The 22,522-nt window shown below is 37.7% G+C and overlaps 1 protein-coding gene across 9 annotated transcripts in view; it reads left to right on the forward strand.

Moving 5' to 3' along the window:
- The window catches only part of PTPRD (protein tyrosine phosphatase receptor type D), a 685,849-nt gene extending 670,722 nt beyond the window's left edge, over positions 1-15,127 (forward strand). For all 9 annotated transcript variants that reach the window (XM_077148194.1, XM_077148192.1, XM_077148196.1 and 6 more), the window contains 7 exons: positions 446-731; positions 1,177-1,355; positions 1,967-2,093; positions 3,261-3,386; positions 6,415-6,569; positions 9,294-9,429; positions 11,364-15,127. In XM_077148194.1, the coding sequence (XP_077004309.1) occupies positions 446-731; positions 1,177-1,355; positions 1,967-2,093; positions 3,261-3,386; positions 6,415-6,569; positions 9,294-9,429; positions 11,364-11,432 (1,078 nt within the window). In that variant the 3' untranslated portion in view covers positions 11,433-15,127. The remainder of the gene's footprint in view (positions 1-445; positions 732-1,176; positions 1,356-1,966; positions 2,094-3,260; positions 3,387-6,414; positions 6,570-9,293; positions 9,430-11,363) is intronic.
- The last annotated feature ends 7,395 nt before the right edge of the window (positions 15,128-22,522 follow it).

Here is a 22,522-nt window from a genome sequence, read left to right on the forward strand (position 1 = left end):
GTTGAATAGGTTACTAGATTTTTTTTTTTTTTTGGTAAATTGAACTTTGATTGAAAGGGTTTGCCAAAACATAGCCTAGTTAGATCTTCACCCATTTTTCATATATTTACTAACTAAAAACAGTATAAACATTTTTTTTATTTTCTACAATGTTTGCAAAATAATGTCCACTTGATAATTTGTGATCATGGAACATAGAATTAGTATGGCTTTAGTATTATTACATTTTAAAACTAAAATATTTTACTCAATATTTTTGTTCCCTGTACTCTAATTATGGTGACTCAATAATGCTTTTGACTTCATCAACCCAATAGCCAATTGGGTGGAATTAATAGGTATAAATTAATTATAGTTAATAAGAATTATAGAAAAAAATTTTATGGTCTCCTGCTTTCTGGATTGGTTTATTTGAACTTTTCTTTTCCCTTTGTTTTCCTTATAGTGCGGGAGTTGGCCGGACTGGGTGTTTCATCGTAATAGATGCCATGTTAGAAAGAATAAAGCATGAAAAAACTGTAGATATTTATGGCCATGTAACTTTAATGAGAGCCCAGAGGAATTACATGGTTCAAACAGAAGACCAATACATCTTTATCCACGATGCACTGTTAGAAGCAGTGACTTGTGGAAATACCGAAGTGCCAGCTAGAAACTTGTACGCCTATATTCAGAAGCTGACACAGATAGAAGCAGGAGAGAATGTCACGGGAATGGAGCTTGAATTCAAGGTACAGTGTCAGAGGGGGGGTGGTGATTGAGGAACAAGTCCTTCTGGGATTGCCCCACAGCAGCAGCTCTGTTTTCTTAACCTGTGAAGTTTGTGAAATGAAGTACAAAATTCACTTGACCTAAAGTGCCTGGCTATCAGACATATTCTTCCTCTTAGCCTCTTCTCTTTTGTGCTTCCTAAAAACATACCTTGAGCTCTTCTATCTCTAAGTTAAATTGACAGACTGTACTCCCAGAACATGCTATTTTAAAAACCCAGTAGGTTATTTGGAATCACTAGGTAGAAGTGAAAAGCAGTGCAGTTTGAATAGTCATTTGCTCCACAGTAAACTAAAGATTTCTATCCCCACCCCCTATTCCCCAAAAAGGGGATTCTTGGGTACCTTGCCTCCAAACCTTAGGCTAAAATTATCTGTCGGGTTTTTCTTTTTCACCACTCAACAGCGTCTGGCCAGCTCTAAAGCTCACACCTCAAGATTCATCAGTGCCAATCTTCCTTGTAATAAATTCAAAAATCGCCTTGTTAATATTATGCCATATGAATCCACGAGGGTGTGCCTGCAGCCTATCCGAGGAGTCGAAGGATCTGATTACATCAATGCCAGCTTTATTGATGGATACAGGTATACACTCTTGCTCCCCTGACAGTCTAAAGCTTTGATATTGACATGTGCCCTAGTTTCATAACCAGAAAGAATTTCATCTCAATTCAAAGCCGTTTTCTCTCCACATGGGTCAGCATTCAGTCCCTTGGTACTTGTGTTTTATTACTTTAGAGAAGAGTAAGAAGCAGCAGGCATGGAGTTTTTAATCTGGCCTTCTGCACTTTTCTTTCAGAAGCCATGTAGATGAGGAAAGAGTTAAGAGAGAAGCTGTTTTGCACTATATTTCATAGATTTAATAGATTGTGTTAGAGTCATTCCTAGAAAATGAAGCAGCACAAATAAGTGTTTCTTAAGTGATTTGTATGACACGTGAAATTGAGCTATTAGCTTTGCACTAACAGTTAAATAATAATGATAAAGACGTACATCATAATATTAACAAAGCAGCTTCTTTTGCGACGTCCTCAACATATTCCAGATGCTCTTGTTTGATTAAGCAAACTTAACAGGAATTTACTGCAGTTGCATTAATGATATGTTTTAATGCTTTTGTCACCAGGTTGATATTTCCACATCGAATGTTTGTCTCAGACTACTTTAACATACTCTCTTCATTATCTGTAATCCAGACAACAGAAAGCCTACATTGCTACCCAGGGGCCCTTGGCAGAGACCACGGAAGACTTTTGGCGGATGCTCTGGGAACACAACTCCACCATTGTTGTGATGCTGACCAAGCTGCGTGAAATGGGCAGAGTAAGTGCAGTTTGCCGCCTCCGTAGGTGGGTTTCTTCCTGAGACATTACCCCATGCAGAAGTGGGAATTTCATTTCAATAACCCAAGTGACAGAGTTATTTCCTTGGAATGCAGAGGCCTCTGGACACAACCTGGGCTGTTGCTTTTTGTTGTTTCCAATTTTCAAGGCCTCATCAAGTTCTTTGGTTTGTGTTTCGAAGAAAGACCTAGGGCTTTAAGAGAGAAAATGAATGGGCAGACACCCTCTTTGACTTATGTCCCGACCCTCAGCTTGTTCTTATTTGCTCTGGACAGGCTGGACTTTTATGAACAAATGTGCCATCGGTTCTGTGTGTGAAGAAACTTGCCTCTCTTTATCCCTGAAGCAAAATCTTTCTCCATTTTCCACTCCCAGCTGAATGAAGTGTTAGCTCCAAAACTTTTCCTAGGGATGTGATCTGGTAATCTCAGATCCACTTTTTAAAAATGATTATTCTGAAATATATACATAAATTAGTATCAGAGATATCCATCACTCAGCATTTTGCCATGTTTGTTCAAGTTATCTTCTCTGTTCTTTACTTAGGTTTTAGCTTTCTCTCTAGCATTTAAACTAACTTTTGCAGCCCAAAGAGAACAGCCCCAAAATAAACCATACTGGACTATGAAAGTAACTTACAATTCTGATTTGGGTGTTGACTCTGTGGAGCTTCACCAAGTCACTGAAACTACCTGGCAGATAATGTTGGACCAAATCCATTCAGGGGTTTCTTTCTGCAGCCATGCTTCATGATTCTTTTCATTCCAAACCATGACAGCCCTGGTCTGCTGTGGTGCTACAGTACATGAGTGACATGGTCACCAGTGCATCTAAGGCTTGATGTATTTGTTCGGATACTTTGTAGGTAGGAAGATCCTTAGCCTGTCAAGATATGCACTTCAACAGATATATTTTAAGTACCTTCTGTATGCCACATACCATGTACCCAATTGTGACAGGCAGATAAAGAACCAGATAGTTTCCCTGTCCTCAGGGAGTTTATGTTCTCAGAGGAAACACATGTGATTGGAATTGCGTTGACTATTGAAATTTTGCTAATGGGAGAAGGGACTTAGAGAGAGAGAGATGACAGACAAAATCTTATTGACATTTTGCATAGTCTAACATGAATCTTCTCTCTTTTTAGGAAAAATGTCACCAGTACTGGCCAGCCGAGCGATCCGCAAGATATCAGTACTTTGTCGTGGACCCCATGGCTGAGTATAACATGCCGCAGTATATTCTAAGGGAATTCAAGGTCACAGATGCCAGGGTAAATCGAAGTAGTCGTATTCTTAACCATGGGATGAAAAGTTGTCCTCAGTGTACTGCTGGGAGAAACATTTACCAAAGGGACTGTATTCCCAAAGAGGAGAAATACCACCCATCATGGAGGGACTTTTTTTTTTTTTTTTTTTTTAACAGAAAAGTAACTTTTCCTCTTCTGGCAAATGTTCTCACAAATCCAGGTTTGGCTTCCCTTCAGACTTAACATCTGGCAGCCCAGCTTTTGGGATGTACCCCGGGAATGTTTGTGCTGGGACGCATTTACTGATCGGCTGGCTGCGCCTACATTCGCCTTCTCAGTGCAATCTCATAGGAGTTTTGTGTTTTTTTTGTTTGTTTTGTTTTCACTTCTTCATTACTTGAGGCTCTAAATATGGTGTTGTTTTGCAAAGCCCTTTAGGTCGTATGGGCTTGAAGGTTAATTTGGTATGATTTTAAAACTGCAGAGCAAATGGCATTCTTTAGAAGAATCTGACAAGCTCTGCACATTCTAATTTGATTCCTGGCGTGGTTTATTCCTCCGTGTGCTAATGCGTCTGTCCATGAGAGCTGTGCACCCATGACCCTTGTTGGCTAATTTTCAGTCTGCATTTCTTATTGAGATTGCTGAGTCTAAGGTTCAGCCCTGATGTAAGATGTTCTGTGCATAAACTTTAAGATCCTTGCCTGTGGCCACTTTCAAACCATGATTACAAACACATCTTAGGGAAGAGCAGGGTCAGTCCAAGCCTTGCTTTGTTTTGGGAACCGTCATAGTGTGTGCACTGAACAAAACGCCAGAATAGAGCTAATTCCTGGACCCATCCTTTTTTTCTGGAAAGCAGCTTTCTCAACCAACACTTATGTTTGGAGATTGTCTCCTAATCCCCAAAGCCTGACCCTGGCTGTTGACCTGAGGTGAGAAAAATTCCTTGGCAGCTTGCTTGGCTCAGGTGACAGTCCTGTTAATCCCAGAAAGTCTAAAGTCTTAACTACTAGGAAGGTGATTATACTTGCAACAGCAGTTTAGTCCCCAGGTCTCGTTTATTGAGTCATCAAAGCAAGTGTGCCTTGGTGACCCATCTTATTTATTGTTTAAAAAAAAAAAAAACAAAGAACATGCCCTTTCAGCATTTGCAACTAGGTATGGGGGTGAAAATTAAGTGCATTTAAAGCAAACTCACCAACCACTTCTGATGATAAAGTCTAGGAGACACCTTTATAACTCCCCACATGCCCAAATTAAATCTCATCACAATATGCAAGAGAAAGACTGAAAATAGGAACTTGCTCACATGTTTAAAAAAAATCGTTTAATTTTCTTGGTTACCACAGCCCTTGCTGTCTGTGGTCCTGGTGTGTTTCTAATCTGAACTTCTCAGTTTAGAAAGCAAGTTGGCACTTGAGAATAAAGTACTGTTAACAGTTAACCTTTAAAATGGAGTCTGGTAGTCTCTTTTCCAAATAGTAAGGGTTTGTGCATGTGACCTCCTAGTACTGTTAAAAGCAACTGTGGTGAGAAAGGAAATTCCCAAGATAGTCACAAGAGAACAACTATGCATTACCTAGCCTCTGGTTTCCCTTGCTGGGCTCTCTATCCCCTTTCCTGAAGCAGAAGGAAGTAAATCATGCTCTCATGGCAATCACCCATTAGTTATGGATCCAAGTATTCATTTCCATACTCCACTGTGTTCTAAGTTGATATAATCTTCCTTTTTTAACCCTATCCCCCCAAAAAGCCAACCAGGATTATGCCCTGTTCCTGTGGAAACCGCCAGGCTGATGGATCTGTGGCCATCACTCTTTGAGCTGCCCCTTCTTGTCAGTATGACTAAATGAGAAAGATGGAGTCTGTGCCTCCTTCCCCAGAATCTTGAGAGCACATACCCATGCATCCAAAATAACTTTATCATGGACTTATTTTCCACAAAAATGCGAAGGGGAAACAATTTAAAGCTTTAGGGAGAAGAGCCTCTTCACACAAATGGGGTCAGTCCCCCTAAGCTTGGAGTCTGGAATTACCTCTTTCTCTGAGGAGTCAGGGGCAAAAGTTGGTGGACATAATTATTAATCCTGCTTCTGTAAACGGGATCACTTCTGCTTTTGTCGTGCTTCCAGACAGACAGTGCAATTTCAGGAGGAATCAGAAGCAGCGTTCCTATCCTCTTTCTTTCAAACCATTTATACTTCTAAGAGTCAAAAGCAATTTTACCTTATCATTTTAGGAAAGAAAGAGTCCTTGTGCATCTAGTGAGCTTTCTTCCTGCCTTGTGGTTTGTTTCTATTACATCCCTTCACAGCATCCTTAATTCCTGTGATCAGCCAAGAAGAGTTCTTTTTCCAAATAGGCATTCATGTGCTAATAATTTCTTTGGCCTCCTTGGGGGATGCTTTACTTTCTGCTTGACACCATAGTCACGTGTCATGTGCTGTGTACCCTGGCATAGCTAGAAAGTCGTAGGCCTTTGAGACATGTGGGGGCATCCGGGTTAACAGCAACAACCTGATTTGTGTCAGATCCTTTAAATGTCACCATTTACCACTTGACAATGCTAGAAATAAGCAGACCCAGCAGATGTGAAGTTATGGTGACAACAGCAGAATCTCGGGGCTGGATGACACGCCCAGCTGCTCCTTTCAATATAGAAGTCATTGGGTTCTGAAACTTTTGAAATAGAGTATGTGTGTTCCACATTGGAAGCATGTGAACATGGCCAATTGTTGTAAACACAGACTTTAAGTCTTAGAAGCATTTATTCATGTGGGAATGATCTGGCTATTTACTAGATGGTTCTTAACGGAGCATCAGGAGAGCTCATAAATGAATTTGCGTTTTATATATATGTGAAGTGCTAATAGCAGACAAGACACAGTTTTAACAATATGAAATTTCTAGTTAAAAATCTTCCTGATTTTTATGCTTTTTTTGGGGGGAGGGGGAGTGCGGGGGACCAGGTGATTGCTGCTAGGGTCTGTGCAAAAACTGAACCCCCGGCGTCCTCCTTGGTGGTCCATATGTGGCTTTCTCTTTATAGGATGGTCAGTCCCGAACAGTGAGGCAGTTCCAGTTCACTGACTGGCCAGAGCAAGGAGTGCCAAAGTCTGGAGAAGGATTTATTGACTTCATCGGCCAGGTTCATAAAACAAAAGAGCAGTTTGGCCAAGATGGTCCCATTTCAGTCCATTGCAGGTGAGTCAAGAATCAGAAACAATCTGAAATTTCCATTTGTGATTAGCGCGATGACGACTTCGAAAGTGAGTGGTGGGCGTCTAGTGGTTCGCCAGTTAGAGTCAATATATATAATAGAAATTGTAATCTCAGAAACATATGGTCAAACCTAGAGCAAGGATTCATTTTTCTTTCCCTCGAAATGAAAGTAACTAGGTGAAGATTTGGTAACAAGAACCAAACAGTGGTTTTCCTTGCCAATTGCACCTTAATGGGAATTGCTGGGTGATAATCTGTTCTGTTAATCATTTCTTACTTGCTTTGTTTTCACAGGATCACAATGATAACTGTCTTTCTTCTATGTTTGTCTTCTTGGGAAAAACCATAGCTATCGAGCCTAACGACAATACTAATTCTTGCCAGTCAATAAGTGATTAGAATGGTACCTTAGTTAAAATTGTAATTTGCCTGAAAATTGTTGCTTTATCAGAAAATGAAGCACCTTCAAGTTAATTATTTTCAATAGTTTCCAAAGCATTTTATAATTCAAGTCATTGAAGTTAATAGAAATTGCAAGTAAATGGTTCAAAAGGGACATTAAATATAAATTTAGTGCTTCTGGAAGTTATATTTTAAAAATCTTCCAGCCAAAAGGAATTCACCCTCCTTTATTTCAACTAATATATTTTAGGATTCTAGTAACTTGAAGCCTCAGTTTCTAATCTTTTTCTGATCCACAACCTTGAGAGCATACATTAAAAAAATTATTTTGTTTGAAAAAATAAAGCTATAGTTCTTAGTGACATAGGAGGCAATGTCTCAAAATAGAAAAACTGTTATGCTTGGACTTTAAGACACCTAAGTTCTCTTATCCCTCTTTCACCATTATTTACCTCTACAACAACAGGGAAATCTCTCTGGACTCCAATTTTCTTAGCAGATCTCTAAGATCTTCTCCTACTCCCTACATTTCCTGGGCATGGTATGTTATAAGAGAAACAGACCTTTACCTGGACATATATACCTTGTATCAAGTTATCCAGAATCCTTTGCTATATATATTTACACAAAGTGGGTACAATGGGCTTGAGTTATCTTGCTATTTCCCTTAGTTTTCCATATAATTTGCCTAAATGCTAATTCAGATTTCTCTAGTATAAGCTATAAGAAAAAGAATTTCTTTAATGCATATTCTTAACTTTAGGCATTCTAATAAATAGAAGTATGTGTATGACAAAATGATTTAAGTACTCCTTTAGTATAAACACCATGCTTTGTTATTCACATTATCGTGTGTGGCCCAGAAGACTTCCATATGTTTTCTCTTATCTAGGAATATCCTGAAAATGCCAGTTATTTTATTTATAACTTATTGAAGTGACATGATAAAGTCAAGAAATTCAAAACTTCTAAGGCCAGTGTCTGTTCTTTTCTTGAAAGTGCTTAGTAGAAAGCCAGAAACACTGTATTTTTTTTTTTACCAGTTGAGCAATCAAATCTAGGTAAGAAGCTACAGAAAACCTGGACCATTCAGTCAAGAAGATCATAAATCACAATGTCTCAGGATTAAAGAGACTTTGAAAGTTGAAAGGAACCTTCAAGGTCATTTGCTCCATCTTAACATCGAGCCTTGACTGCTACTGGACATCCCTGTCCACTTTTGAAAGACTGCCAGTGGATTTTAAAGCTTCACTTCACATTTCTCTTTGACTCTGTAGAAATTTCGGTTCCTAAAGGGACACACTATTTATATATGCCTGTCAGCTACATCCCGAGGTAAATTAATCCATCCATTTTCCACAGCCTGTACCCAAGCGTTACACACGCCGTTTAATTAGGATCAAAAAAAAATAGAGGGAGTTTTCAGATTATTCACTGTTTTCCTCATTACCTAAAACTCCAGATGCTTTCCTATGTCTTAAGAGCATAAAAGCCATGAATCCATTTTTTTTTCTTGCTGCTGTGAAGTTTCTGCATTTTCTTAAAACAATAAAGGAAACAAAGACAGAAACTTGCCCTAGTGTGATAGAAAGCACCCTGATCTTTTACCTACTGAGCTTCTAAAAATAGTGCGTAAGGGTATATAAATTAGTGGTTCTTAATTCTTTTTAGAGACCCTTTTGAGAATTCGTTAAAAAGTTATACTTTCACAAATCCATACATATCACAGGCTATTCATAGAACTCCCCTAAAGCCTGAAAAATCCCATATCCCAAAAACTTGTCAAACGGAATCTCTTTCTCAGATTAAAACCAGTGCCTAAAGTTAAATATTCTGTGCATTTTGGTATTTTCTGTATGCCTAGGTCATGGGGCATCATAACCTGATTTAAGCGACTACGAGAAACGAAGAGTGCCGTAGAAAACTTAAGGCTGCCCAATTTATTACAACATATTCTGATTTCAAACTTTAAAAATTTGAAAGAAGGTCTTCAATTACAGGATCTGCGTGTATAGTAGGAACTGCGTGTATAGTAGGAACTGCATGAATAGTAATTAAACTGTACTATGTTTCATCCACTTATTTTACAGTATTTATGTTTTCTGGGTCATCATTTTTGTTTTAACTTAACCGCTGCACATTCCTTCTCATATCTTATCATTACATGAGAATGATCATTTAATGAGCTCAGTGTCACAGTTTCCTGACCGCTCCCGTGGAGGAAGATGCTGCAGTGTGGATGCTGGCAGAGGTATGTCCCTTTTCGGGCTCCCACTGAATGACATTACCTTGTTACCATGGCAGTGCGGGCGTTGGAAGAACTGGAGTCTTCATAACACTAAGCATCGTTTTGGAAAGAATGAGATATGAAGGAGTTGTAGATATCTTCCAGACCGTCAAAATGTTAAGAACACAGCGACCAGCCATGGTGCAGACAGAGGTGAGAAAATCCCCGCGCGTCTTTTGTTACATCTCAAGAACTAAATGATAGCCTTCATTAAGAGCTTAAGGCCTCTCAATATCAGAGGCAAAATATTGTGGGGGAAAACAACATCAATTTATTAAAATGTTTAAACCTCATGTTTCCCCTCTAAATAGGGATGACAGTATCAATGTCTTAGGGTTGCTGTAGAAATTACTTGAAAATATATGTTAGTGTGAACCATGTTAAATTGTCAACATTTGACCATTTTTGACTACAAAAAGGCAGTTTCATATGGTTTAACCTACATGTATATAAAACTCAAGACCTGGCATATAACAGACTCTCAAGCCCAGATTTTACTTCTGTGTGCCCTTTTCAGTATGTCTAGGTGTTTTGAGTCATTTTAAATAGTAAATATTTGGATTCTGGATAAGCCCTAGAGATATTGGCCTCTATCTGTTCAGATGCTTTCCTACTTCTTAAGAGCATAAAAGCTATGAATCCATTTCTTTTTCTTTCTGCTGTGAAGTTTCTGCATTTTCTTAAAACAATAAAGAAAATTTATTTTCTGTCCCCCTCTGTTCCAATAATCTTTATGGAAATTCTAATATTTCTCCAAATAATATGAGTCTATAGTTTAGCCATCATGGCCTATTACCATTCATTTCCAAGGAGCATATGAGTGGTAGCACTTATGTTCCTTAAAAGGCCCCCAAACCATGCAGCTGAGAGGTGTGTTCCTAAATTCAGCGTCAACAGTATCTTCCAGAATTTGATTTCAAAAGAATGCAAGCATTGGGTTTGCAATACTCAAAACATTACATCAGCCTGACAAATTTAACTGGTGTAGGGGTGACAGAGGGAAATTGGACTTTTAAAAAGCCTTAATACTTAGCCAAGCAACTCACTGTGACAAGACAGGGGAGTAAACTCCATTTGTTTTGCATTACCATTTTTATTGTAGAAAAATGCACATTTAAGCAAAATAGAAGCTATCTCCTTTCAGCCCCATTGGCTACGGAAAATAAGTTTCTTTTATAGAGAAAATCCTCCATTTTCTTGTCCCGATAGTCATCTGTAAATTGTAATTTTTCCATCTCACCAACAATGCTCTGACTTTTTCCAAAATGACAAGCTTCCTCCCTGTCTGGAAAAGTGCATATTTCATGCCTTTTTTTATCTTAGTATGGGCCTTTCTAGAATAGCCAGCCAGCAAATACACTGAATAAAGCCAAATGGCAAAGGTACGTTTTGATGTGGGCCCCAATCCTGTGACAACAGTTTGGGGGGTGGAACGAAAAGCTCAAAGGTCCAGGCTGCTGTGGAAATGGCTTCAGGCATTCCTGAATATGTGTGTGAGTATATATAGATGTATTTATGAACCTCAGAATTGAGAGTTGGTGATGCCGACTGCAGACACTGAGGTTACACTGTCTGAATAGAATTTTAAAAAAAAAGAAAAATTTAGTTCTATTGGCAGTAGCCCAGAAGATAAATGCATCCAGATTTTACCCTGGACAGTTTCTGTCTACATTAGCCTCTCCTAAATATGCAAACTGAGAATTAAATCATCACAAACAAGCAGATAACTGTAAAACACCAACTGTGGCATATCAGGGAGTTTGTGGGTTCAGTTGAGGGTAATTATTTCATGCTACTTCGAGAAGTCACACCTGTCTGGAAGACAGCGTTCGCTGAAAGCGCCACCACCTGGAAGTGGAGGGCTGGTTCCGTCCCATCGATCCATGATGTCAATAGAGGCCCCCAGGTGGCTACAGTTGTTCTTTGTTCTGGTTAACACTGGTCACTGGACTGCGCCGATTGACCAAAGTAGTTATGCCGACCCCCAATAGATGTAACTTTGTCCTGCAATGTTGATTTCCACTTTTCCACTAAAACAGACTCACGGCCCCTTCCTCCTTTGTCTTCCCACCTCTTGTCTCCTGCAGGATCAATATCAGTTCTGCTATCGAGCCGCACTGGAGTACCTGGGCAGCTTTGACCACTATGCAACGTAGAAACCCCTGACCCATTCTGGATTTTTACTGCAGGCCCTTCACTATCCATGGAGTCTCTTCTGAGCCATACGGGGCACTTGAGAAGTCCTTCTTAACTTCTAGCTAACCACCACTTAGTGGGACTATGACACACGAAACAAAACAAAACAAAAAAAAACTATTCCAGGTGGACCAAGAATTCACAGTGTAATAATCTAACCTGAAAATAATAGAGAGAATCCTGACTGGTGAGGCGTCTAAGGATTTTATTTGCAGATACCTCAAGGATTCAAAATAAATAAAGGGAAGAAGAAATCACAGCAAAGAACCACCATCTTGTTCGGGAATGCTGTAGCGGTGCGAGGAGACGCCGCAGGAGCCCTGCGGTTGGAGACGTTCGCTGGCGTGGCTTCTCGCAGCAAAACGGGCCCTGCTTTTACACGCCATCACCCCGTCCCACCATACCGCTCACGATAACGTTTTTTGGGGGGGCAAAGGGAGAGAATGTTTAAAAAAAGAAAGTCCTTGATTTAGTTTTTTAGTATTGTAAAGATACTGCTGACCTGTGCTTCATTTTTAACTGTGTAAACTTTTTTTTTAACAAAATGTATCATTCGATAAAGTAAATTTTTAAAACGTTACATAACTCTTCATTTTTTATTTCCAAACGATAGGTTTTTTTTTAAGCTGTAGAACTGTTATCTGTAATACCTTGCTGTAGAATATCAAATAATTGGAAAATTTGCACATTTTTGTGCAATACTCTTAATCTACAGTATCAGTCTTGTCGGATATTACTTTTACTCTTCTGTTCAGCTTTGCTCGATTAGTAGGAAAGTACCCGTTCTCGTCACATCGTCAAAGAGAATTTTGTTTTGTTTTCTTTCGGGAATCAACAGGGAGGCGCAAAGTATAAAGTTGCTGCTAACATATATACATAGATATCTGTGATTTAGAAGGGGTCTATGTATATATAGACAGTGTATCCACACATAAAGATAGACATAGCTATCATTCAGTTCTTCCATGGTTTAATTTTTTTTTTTACCAATAGCTAGAAAAGCTATTATAAACATCTCTGTCAATTTCTTATTAGTTTTATGGCATTTGTATCTCTTAATATCATGAAACCAGTTTTTTTAAGGGAAATGAGGAATGCACATCAGTGATTGTCAAACCTCACCCCCTAATTTCCTGCCCAGTCTTCCCCCCTAATCTTCCCCACCCACCCAGTCATATTCACAGAAAACATTGTTAGCCAGACTTCCAACAAAGTTCCATATTTGTAACACTCTAGTGCAATAAAAATTATGAACTATCTAAGAGGTGTGCATGTGGGAAAGGTCAGTGCATATCCCTTTAGGAGGGAGAATGTTGTAATCAGCTCGGAAGTTGTTTTAAGAAAAGTGTATTCAATCGTATACTGTCTATAGAGTATGTGCTATGAAATTTGCATTTATGATCTGTAACAGGGGCAAAGCCAAACTCATGTTACTCTGTTCGGTCAGAAACATTTTGTGGCATATAGCACTCCCGGGAAGTGCTGTACTTCGTTTTGTTTTGTTTTTAGTTTTGCATTTAGAGTGCCTTATAATTGATGCCTATTTGAATAGCATTTCTTTTTAACTTTTGGTTCGCATCTTCACTAGCTGTTCCTATCTGTTAACTCTTCCAATTAAAGCATTATCTGTTTATCACATGTACAAAAACTCTTTGAATAATATGCATTCCTAGTTTTCAACCAAGTCCGGGATGTTAGCGATTGTACCAGCCCAGTGCACTTGGCTAATCAGGGCCCATCTTCCTTTTGTAATTTTCAACATCAGGAACAAACTTTCTTATTTATAATCCCTTCAAAACCTGCTCTGGAACATGCCGCAACTGCACCGAATTGATCTTACTTGTAGACATCGTTGGCAACATTGGAATGTCTTTGATATTTCATTAGGACTTTTTTAGAAGGGGAAAGACACAAACAAAAAATATAGATAGGTAGGTAGGTAGATCTTCCCCAAATTTCCCAACATAATTTCTATTGGAAGCCATGGATGATGGCATGAGTTTGCCACACATTATACAATTAAAAACAAAAACCCTCAGAATATCCGAGAAACTCTTAAAGAGTTTTGGTATAGGTATAATACTTTGGTTTAATTTTAGCTACATCAGTGTTCTGCATGGAAGGATTTTTCTTTTCCACATTTTTCCATCATTAGCAGAATGAAATCCAAGAGACCAAACACTCGCAAGCATTGTATTTGAGCACTTTTGTAAAAAAATTTTTAAAAAGAACAGAAAATATATATAATACTTAAAAAAAAAAAAGTATCTAGAAGGCTACCTCAGAACGAGACTCTCTAACCTACATCAGAACCAGAGAAGAATGTGCACTACGTGGGTCTGTTGTTTTTTTGGGTTTTTTTGTTTTGTTTTGTTTTTAGTCTGTATCTTTTGGAGATTTATCCCAGTGCCAGATTACTCAGTGCTGTAATTTTCTTTTAGCCAAACAAAGGGGGTCAGACAGACATTGCCTCATCCAGACACAGCATGTTTGACACCTAGACTCGAATGGAGTACTGCACACCTGACCAGTTAGCCTAGCAGTGCTTTCTCTCCCTGAAACAAAACCTGCCCACTGGGCACAGGGAAAGATGATAGTCAAAAAAGGAAATGAATGGGATGCATACCATAGACAAAGGAGGCAGAGACTATTTCAGAAAACTTACTGTGCAAGAACAATACCTAGAATTAACTCCCTTAGTGTCATTGATGTGCATTCCACTCTGTGCTTTTTTGTACGCCTATTCTAGTTTTACTTGCCCAGGTAAACATCTTTATCATTATCAAAACTTTCAAGTTTCCAATTATTTTCATCTTCATAACCAGTACGGTGCTATTATTTACCTATGTACGTGTAGTTATGTATAATTTTGTAATTAGTTACAATGGTAAAAAAAAAAATCAAAATATATAAAAAGTGATTTGTACAGAACTTTATTTTAGCTCTTTTTTAAAAATGATTTGCATGGCTAGACATGGCAAGGACAGCCAGGGGAGGGAAGGGCCTCTAGGGAACTTTGCACTTTCTATACCTTTGTACTATGCACTGCCCTATTGATTCTACACCCAATAATGTTATTACTTGAACCCATCTGTAAGAAACTGCTTCAGAAATTCATTGTGTGTATGTAAATAACACAACTAGAAACAGGAAGGGGAAAATTCTGCAGTAATGGACAGATTTTTTTCTTTCCTGCTTATTTTTGGTTTGGATTTGTGTTAGTCCCTCCTTCTATGTTTAATTCCCTTTTCTTTTTCCGTTTTGGGTTTTGGTTTCCTTTGGGTTTATGGGTGCCCTGATACTCCAGCAGAGATCAGAAGGCTACAGATCCATCCTATCCATCCATTACGTGGCTTTGCCATCCAAGCTTGGAGTGTCTTTACAAAGATAATAACAGTTGTGTTCTTTGCTCTCGTTTTGGATGCATAGACTGAAAAATTAAAAAAAAATAACTTGTAAAATGGCTTGTTAAAAAAAATACAATTACCTCTAATTAGTAGTACGCGTAAATGTTTTACAGAATGAAAGGCGTGCTTTTTATTTTCTTACTTCGTTACATTGGTGGCGAAAGAAGTCTGTATGAAAATCAGTTCTTTGCTGACACAAAGTTCCATTTGTTACAAATGAATTCTAATAAAAATGTCAGTGTTATGCAGCCCTGGCCTTTATTTTGTCCACTGAAGCACACTGGTTTGGCACTATGTGTATGTTCCGTCTTCCCTAATGGCTATATGGTTTAAGTATCCCTGTGCTAATAGTAATTCTGTTTACAGAGAGCCTACCATTTGTAAGTGCCTAACCTGAAATAAGTAACATAGCCCCAATTCACTGGTAAACGAACTCAGGCTCAGAGAAATGGTTTACTCAAGTTCCTACAGCAAAGGAAGAGACATTTTCCTTGAAATTACAGATCATGGGTAGCCTTTAATTCTATGGAAGACGACTATATATTTAAGTGCATGACAATATATACAGGCATCATCTTGAAACAACCGAATGCTCTCACGTTCATAAAAAGAGCTCCATAATATTCATTCCTTAAAATCTTTGGAAGCATGGCTAAGGAACTCCTTCTGTATTATTCAGTATTATTGCGTGCCAGAATTGTCCTAGGCATCAGTTTTGCAACTCTGAACAAATGAGATACACCTCTCCCTTATTTTTGGTTTGGATTTGTGTTAGCTACAATGGTAAAAAAAAAAAAAATCAAAATATATAAAAAGTGATTTGTACAGAACTTTATTTTACACTCACTGTAGTGGGAGAAGCAGACATTAAAGAGGTAACTAGAAATTTACACTTCTGATGAGTGCTGCCAAGGAAAGGGTTGGAATCAAGTTAGGACTTTGAATTGTGGATGACGGGAAAAGAAAGGTGTTTATGTTTGGTTTTGCTCATGTACTAAAAGATTCAGTTTTATAGGCTCATGCTGATTAGATTTTAGGCATAGCTGGATTCAGGGCTCAGATGATGTCTCAGGACTGGATATCTATCCCCCTCCCCAGTTTGGTTTCTACTTTCTTAGTGTCAGTTTAAAGTCTCCCCTTTTGGGGGTCTTAACATTACAAACCAGACCAGTGGAAGAATTTATTTCTCCAAAAGCATAAACAGAAGTCTGAGAATGGAATGGATTCTGGTGGGCCCTAAATGACCTGACTTGAGATAAGTGACCACCTCAGGAACACAAGTGTGGAGCGCAGGGTGGAAGGTACTGAAGAAGTCATCAGGGTGGTGCGACAGTGGCTCAGTGGCAGAGCTCTCGCCTCCCATGCTGGAAAACCCCGGTTCGATTCCCGGTGCCTGCCCATGCCAAAAAAAAAAAAAAAAGAATCATCAGATTAAGACAGATTTAAGTGGCTATCGCTTTACCAAGAGGCAGAGAGGATGGTAGGATCAACAACTGGCTGCAAATCAACCTACTGAGTTAGTTATGCCAAGAACAGGTTTGTTTAATAATGTTACAATTCCTTGTTGCCATGGAAATGATGAGAGAATGAAATCATCCCATCATCCAAACATTACGCTGGAAATCCTGATATAAATAGCCAACTGGGCTCCTTTTAACTGCCTTTAACAGCCTTCAGGGTTGTAAATTTGATCACCCCACTGATTTGAGTGTGTACGTATGCAATGATTAATCAGAAAAACCGGGCAAATTAAAGGTATCATATTTGATATGCTGACCATTGTGTTGCAGTGCTAAACAAATGTCTGATTGGAATGCCAGAGACAACTAAAGGTGAGCTAACTTCACACATACACATGCATACACAGATATTGTTAGTTAATAATTAGGTTCAGATTTTTTTATATAACTATATTCATGATTAAATTTCATAGCTTAGAATTTTAAAACCTGAAATATAATAGTTTATAAAATTAGACATCTATGAAGTATTTAGCAACTTTACATGGGTTTCTGCATATTCTAGGAAATATGGATCTGTGAAGTCTGAAATTATAGATTATTGCATTGTTTATAATAGCAAAAGTGGAAAATGTCCAAGAACAGGGAATGGTAACAGAAAAAATATATATGTATATATAAACTTGTATGTGTATACACATGCATATATATTATATATTCATTTACATTATTTATTTTATATAACAGATGTATATACACATACATACCATTATACCATGTATAAATGTAATGCTTTAGCCATTAAATTGCATTTGAAAAAATATGGTATGCAAAATGATTATTTTTTTTATTTTAAATCAAATCATTTTAATTTACAATGTTTTTAAATGAAAGATATAAAATTTTGAAATTTTGTATACACATAAAAACAAGGAATAGCAGTCAAAAAAATGCACCAAACTATTAACTAATATGTGGTAAAGTTACCCTGTTGCGCTTACTATATTTTCTAAAATTTTACAATAAGCATTTTACAACTAATATACTAATAAATAAGGGGTACTTGAAAATGTTTGGGAAGGTGGAATAATTTTTTTCAGCAACTTAAAAAGACAAGGATGGAGAGAAAAGAGAACCTAGGATAGGCAGGACAAATAGAAAGCAAATAATATCATAGATTTAAATACAAAAAAAATCAATAATTACATTAAATGTAAACAGACCATACCCCACTTAAAGATGCAGATTGTCTGTCTTGATATACAATGCTTATAAGAAGTACACCTAAAATATAGAAAGTCTGAGTGAAAAAGAACAGCAAGAGATACACTATGCAAACATAACCAAAAGAAACCCACACAGGGTTCTATTAATATTAAATATAGCATTACCAGAGATAAAGAGAGTTAATTTGCTGTGATTGAAAGCTTCAGTGCACCCAAAACGTGTAAAAATTCTATATTTATATGCACCTCAGCACTTGGCCCCAAAATATAGACAATAAAAATGGACAGACTAAGAAAATAAATAAAAATATTTTTTTTTTTAATGGACAGACTAAAAGGGGAGGCATCCATGCCCACAATCACAATGGGAGATTTTAAAACACCTCTCCCAGTAACTGATAAAATGAGCAGGCCAAAATATCACTAAGGGATATGAAAGACAGGAATAGCCTGATTAACAAAACTGATCCACACATCCTATTATAGACCATTATACCCAACAATTTCAGAACAGACATTATTTTCAAAAGCATATGGGACATTTCTCAAAATCCACTGGAGATTGAACCATAAACAAGTCTCAAAAAATCTCAAGAGATTTAATTGTACATAATATGTTCTCTGACCAAATTCCAGACAAACTAGGAATCATTGACAAAGATAGTCATCCCTACATGTACGGTGATTAAGAAATACTCTTCTAGACAGCCAGTAGGTCAAAGAAGAAATCACAATGGAAATACATTATCACTACAGAATTATGAAATACCACATGTCAAAACTGTGGAATAAAGCTAAAATCATAGGCTAGAGGAAGTTTTATAGCCTTAAGTGCATGTTACAAAAGAGAGAAGGCTGAAAGCTGATGATCTTGCATCCATCTGAAAAAACTAGAAAAATGACATCTAACTCAACCCCAAGAAAGCAGATAGAAGGAAACAATAGAAATAAGAGCAAAAAAGGTTATGACGTTCAAAGCAAATATACAGTAGAGTTTCAACAAAATTAAAGTTAAAAGTTGCTTCTGAAAGGGTAATAAAATTGATAAACCCTAGCAAAATGATGTAAGCAAAAGATATGGGCAAATAATAATATGAGGAATTCTAAAAGAACATATATCGCTTATGATCTTACAGTATAACAAAAAGTCCCTATTCATAACATATAAGGAATCCCTTAAATCAGTAAGAAAAAGGCAGGCAACCCAATAAAATATTAAGCATTAGACTGAAAGGATAACTAAATTACTCATAAACACATGAAAAATCTCTATTTTATCACGGAAATGCACATTAAAACTACAATGTAATACCAATACACACATATCAGAATGGCTGATATTAAAAGGACTGACAATACCAAGTGTTGGTAAGGATGTAGAATAAATGGGTCAGTCATACCATGCTTGTAGAATGCAATTTTTACAAACATTCTGGAACACAGTTTACCATTACAAATTAAAGTGCAACATACACTCTACCACCCAGTAATTCTACTTGTAGTTTATATAATGAATAGAAATATAGGCATGTGTAAACAAGAGCCATAAGATATCCACTGCAACAGCGACCATACAGCCAAAGACCTCTAACACAAATGTCCAGCAACAGTAGAAAGGATAGATAAATTGTGGTATCATTGTACAATGAAATAATATACAGCAGTGAGTGACTATCACAGCTCTAACATTGAGCAAAAGAGGCCGTAACACAAAAATACATACTATGTGATTCAAAAGCAGTTCTTAGGAGAAAGAGAGGTAGTGATTAGGAAAGCAAAAAGCAAACTTAAGGGTTGCTGGTAATGTTCTTTTTTTTTTCACTAAAATGGTGGTTCCACAGGAGTTTGCTTTGTGATAAATCACTGAACTGTACAATTATGTTCTCTGCACTTGTCTTTATATAAGTCAAAATTTTCTTAACGACTATACTCTATGCACATCTATGCACATACATGCACATATGTAACACAAATTGGTCATTAAAATGTGAAAGGCTGCCATCCTTAGGATGGTGAACATCTGTTCCATGAACTATTGAGGATGGGAAAAAGAAATGTGCCTAAGGCTCAGCTTAAAGATCTGTACATTGAAAGGAGGAAGAAGATCCATCTGATGATAATTGTCATTGGAATGAGCTATTATGGATGACACAGACACTTTACTCTCTCAGATAGCTGGCAAGGACACAGTCATAGAGTTAGACAGAAAATAATCAATAAAATCTCAACTATAGTCAAATAATCAGTTGGTTATAGGAGTGTTTGCCGATATTCGACCATGGGGGATCCTGAGAAAGACATGCAAGTCCACAGAACATTTATGTGTGTGGGTAAAGAACTCTTATGAATAACCTGGCAAGCCATTCAATGTTGCTAAAATTTGGTGGTAGAGATGTCTGTTGCTCAAGTTCAGTAAATTCAGGTCTCTACAATTCTTTATTAACACTTATTTTCCACTGGGAATGGGAAATAAAAGAGATAAGTAGAATGAAGGACTTTTAAGCTTGTTCAGACCATTAAAGTTAAGGAAGTTTTGGGACTGAACTCCATATAGGATAGAGAAATTTAAGTGTGTTTCCTGGCCCTAGAATGTGCTGCTGCACTATACAGGGAATTGAAAACTGGATCATTGGCTACCAAGACAGACAAGCAGGAAACTGCAGATAGATCACTACTGGCTTTATATAATTTCTGGAAATATCAACTGACAGGTCAAAGACTGTTCTAGTTTGCTAGCTGCTGGAATGCAACACACCAGAGACTGATTGGCTTTTAATAAAAGGGGATTATTTTGTTAGTTCTTCAGAGGAAAGGCAGCTAACTTTCATCTGAGGTTCTTTCTTATGTGGGAAGGCACAGGGTGATCTCTGCTGGCCTTCTCTCCAGGCTTCTGGGTTCCAACAACTTTCCCCAGGGTGATTCTTTTCTGCATCTCTAAAGGCCTGAGCTGAGCTGCGAGTGCTGTGCTATGTTAAGCTCTCTCATTTAAGTACCAGCCAATTAAGTCAAACATCATTCCGTGCAGTAGGCACACCTCCTAGCCAACTGCAGGTGTAATCAGCAACAGATGAGGTTCACATGGCATTGGCTCATGACCACAGCAACAGAACTAGGTGCCTTCACCTGGCCAAGTTGACACTGAATCTAACTACCACAAAGATTATTGACCATGACAAAGACATGGAGAAGAAACACAAAAACCTTGGCATCAGACTTGGGTTCAACTACTTCTTCTATCATATCTTAGCTGAATTGATCCTAATCAACTTACTTAATCTCCTGAGCCTAGGTTTTCTCATTTATACAATGAGGATGAAATTACCTACCCTCCAGTCTTATTGTACAGATTAAAAAATAATTTATATAATATACATCACAGTTACCATTCATGGAGGATTTATGCTTATGTTGATAAAATCTAACATTTCCACGTTCCCTTTAGAAATGCACGTATCTTAAAGAATATTAAAGAAGAAAAATAATATTCATCTATAAAACATCTTGCAGAAAATTCATATCCATAATTTGATTCTTTTCTAGAGATTTAGGGATTTCTTTTAAGATACAGAGAAAAGAGCCATTTCTGCAAAGTCATATTGGAATTGCTCTACTGGTTTCTCCATTATTGGATGTCAGGTTAATTACTGTGAAATAGACTTAGTTGCGCCATGTTGGTGTTTGTAAAGTGCTGTGTATTGAAGAGTGTTTTATGGCTATTAATTATTGTCCTCACAGTATCCCTGGGTAGTGGACCACTGTGCCCTTCTTGGAGCACTAATTAGAACTCTGGCACAGAGAGATCATATAACTTGCTGAAGGTCACTCACTGAAGAGGGCAGTGAAGATTGCAGAGGTAACAGGATATTCAGATTGCTAAAACAGGAAGAACTACAAAATGGAAATGCAGAGGTCTAGGGTCTAATCTTAGCTCTGCCACTCACTTTGTAACCCAGGAAAATCACAATCTTTCTGAGCCTCATTTCCTCCTGGGAGCAGTAATTACAAGAACTCATAGAGATTACTGAGATCTAGATTCTAGGATTATAATAGCCTGAAGCCTCCTGAATGGGACTTACACTGACAATTTTATCATTAAAAAATATATCTTTGCCATATAAAAAAAAAGTCAGTAACCATCTGAAACATGTGACACATTGGATCATAATTAAAGCTTGAATGGAACAAGACTAGGTGGGACATTTAGTACTGCGACCCAATGGAACTGCATTTAACCTTCTAAAGACAGTTTTGTTAGGGGCCATATGACTTAGAGCAGGACAATCAAGGCATGTGCCTGGACTCCTCTCCTTGACAGCTGCATGACTTGGGCAATTGACTTTACCTCTCAAAGCCTGTTTCCTCCTCTATAAAAAAGGATAACGCTCCCATTATAAAGTTTTTGTGAGAGGTAAAAAAGAAGATATAGAATAAGAACAAAATAAATAAGGGAGAATACTTTTGTTTTTAATAATAAAAATTCCAGAAACGAAATAAAGCACAGGAGGGATGGACTTCTCCTCTACAGCAGCATGGTCATCTACAACAATGAAAATTTTTCCAATATATTCAGGAAGAGCACACAATTCTTCTCCCACTTTGAAATATACAGATGATAACATCTTCTGAGCTAAGAAAAACCATCTCAGCAGCCCAGCTGCATCTCCACAAGTTGCTATGGGCAAGGTGCTTGCAGTTACCAATAAGGTTGGCTTCGCGGGTATCAGTCCCTGTTCCCACCCCTTCATTCATTCTTTTCCTCGCTTATTCAGTCATTTAACAAGCACCTGTCTCTTTTTCACTTTTGCTGGGCAGGTATCAGACACTTAATGGACCCTCAGAAAACAGCATAAAATCCCTCCATCAAGGTGGTTCCATATCAGGAAGGGAGACTTACAAACAGAAACGATCTCAAAAGAACATGAACAGTAAAGGTAAGCATGAATGGAGAGCTTAACTA

This window comes from Tamandua tetradactyla, chromosome 2 (assembly GCF_023851605.1).
Source record: "Tamandua tetradactyla isolate mTamTet1 chromosome 2, mTamTet1.pri, whole genome shotgun sequence".
Classification (NCBI taxonomy): domain Eukaryota; kingdom Metazoa; phylum Chordata; class Mammalia; order Pilosa; family Myrmecophagidae; genus Tamandua; species Tamandua tetradactyla.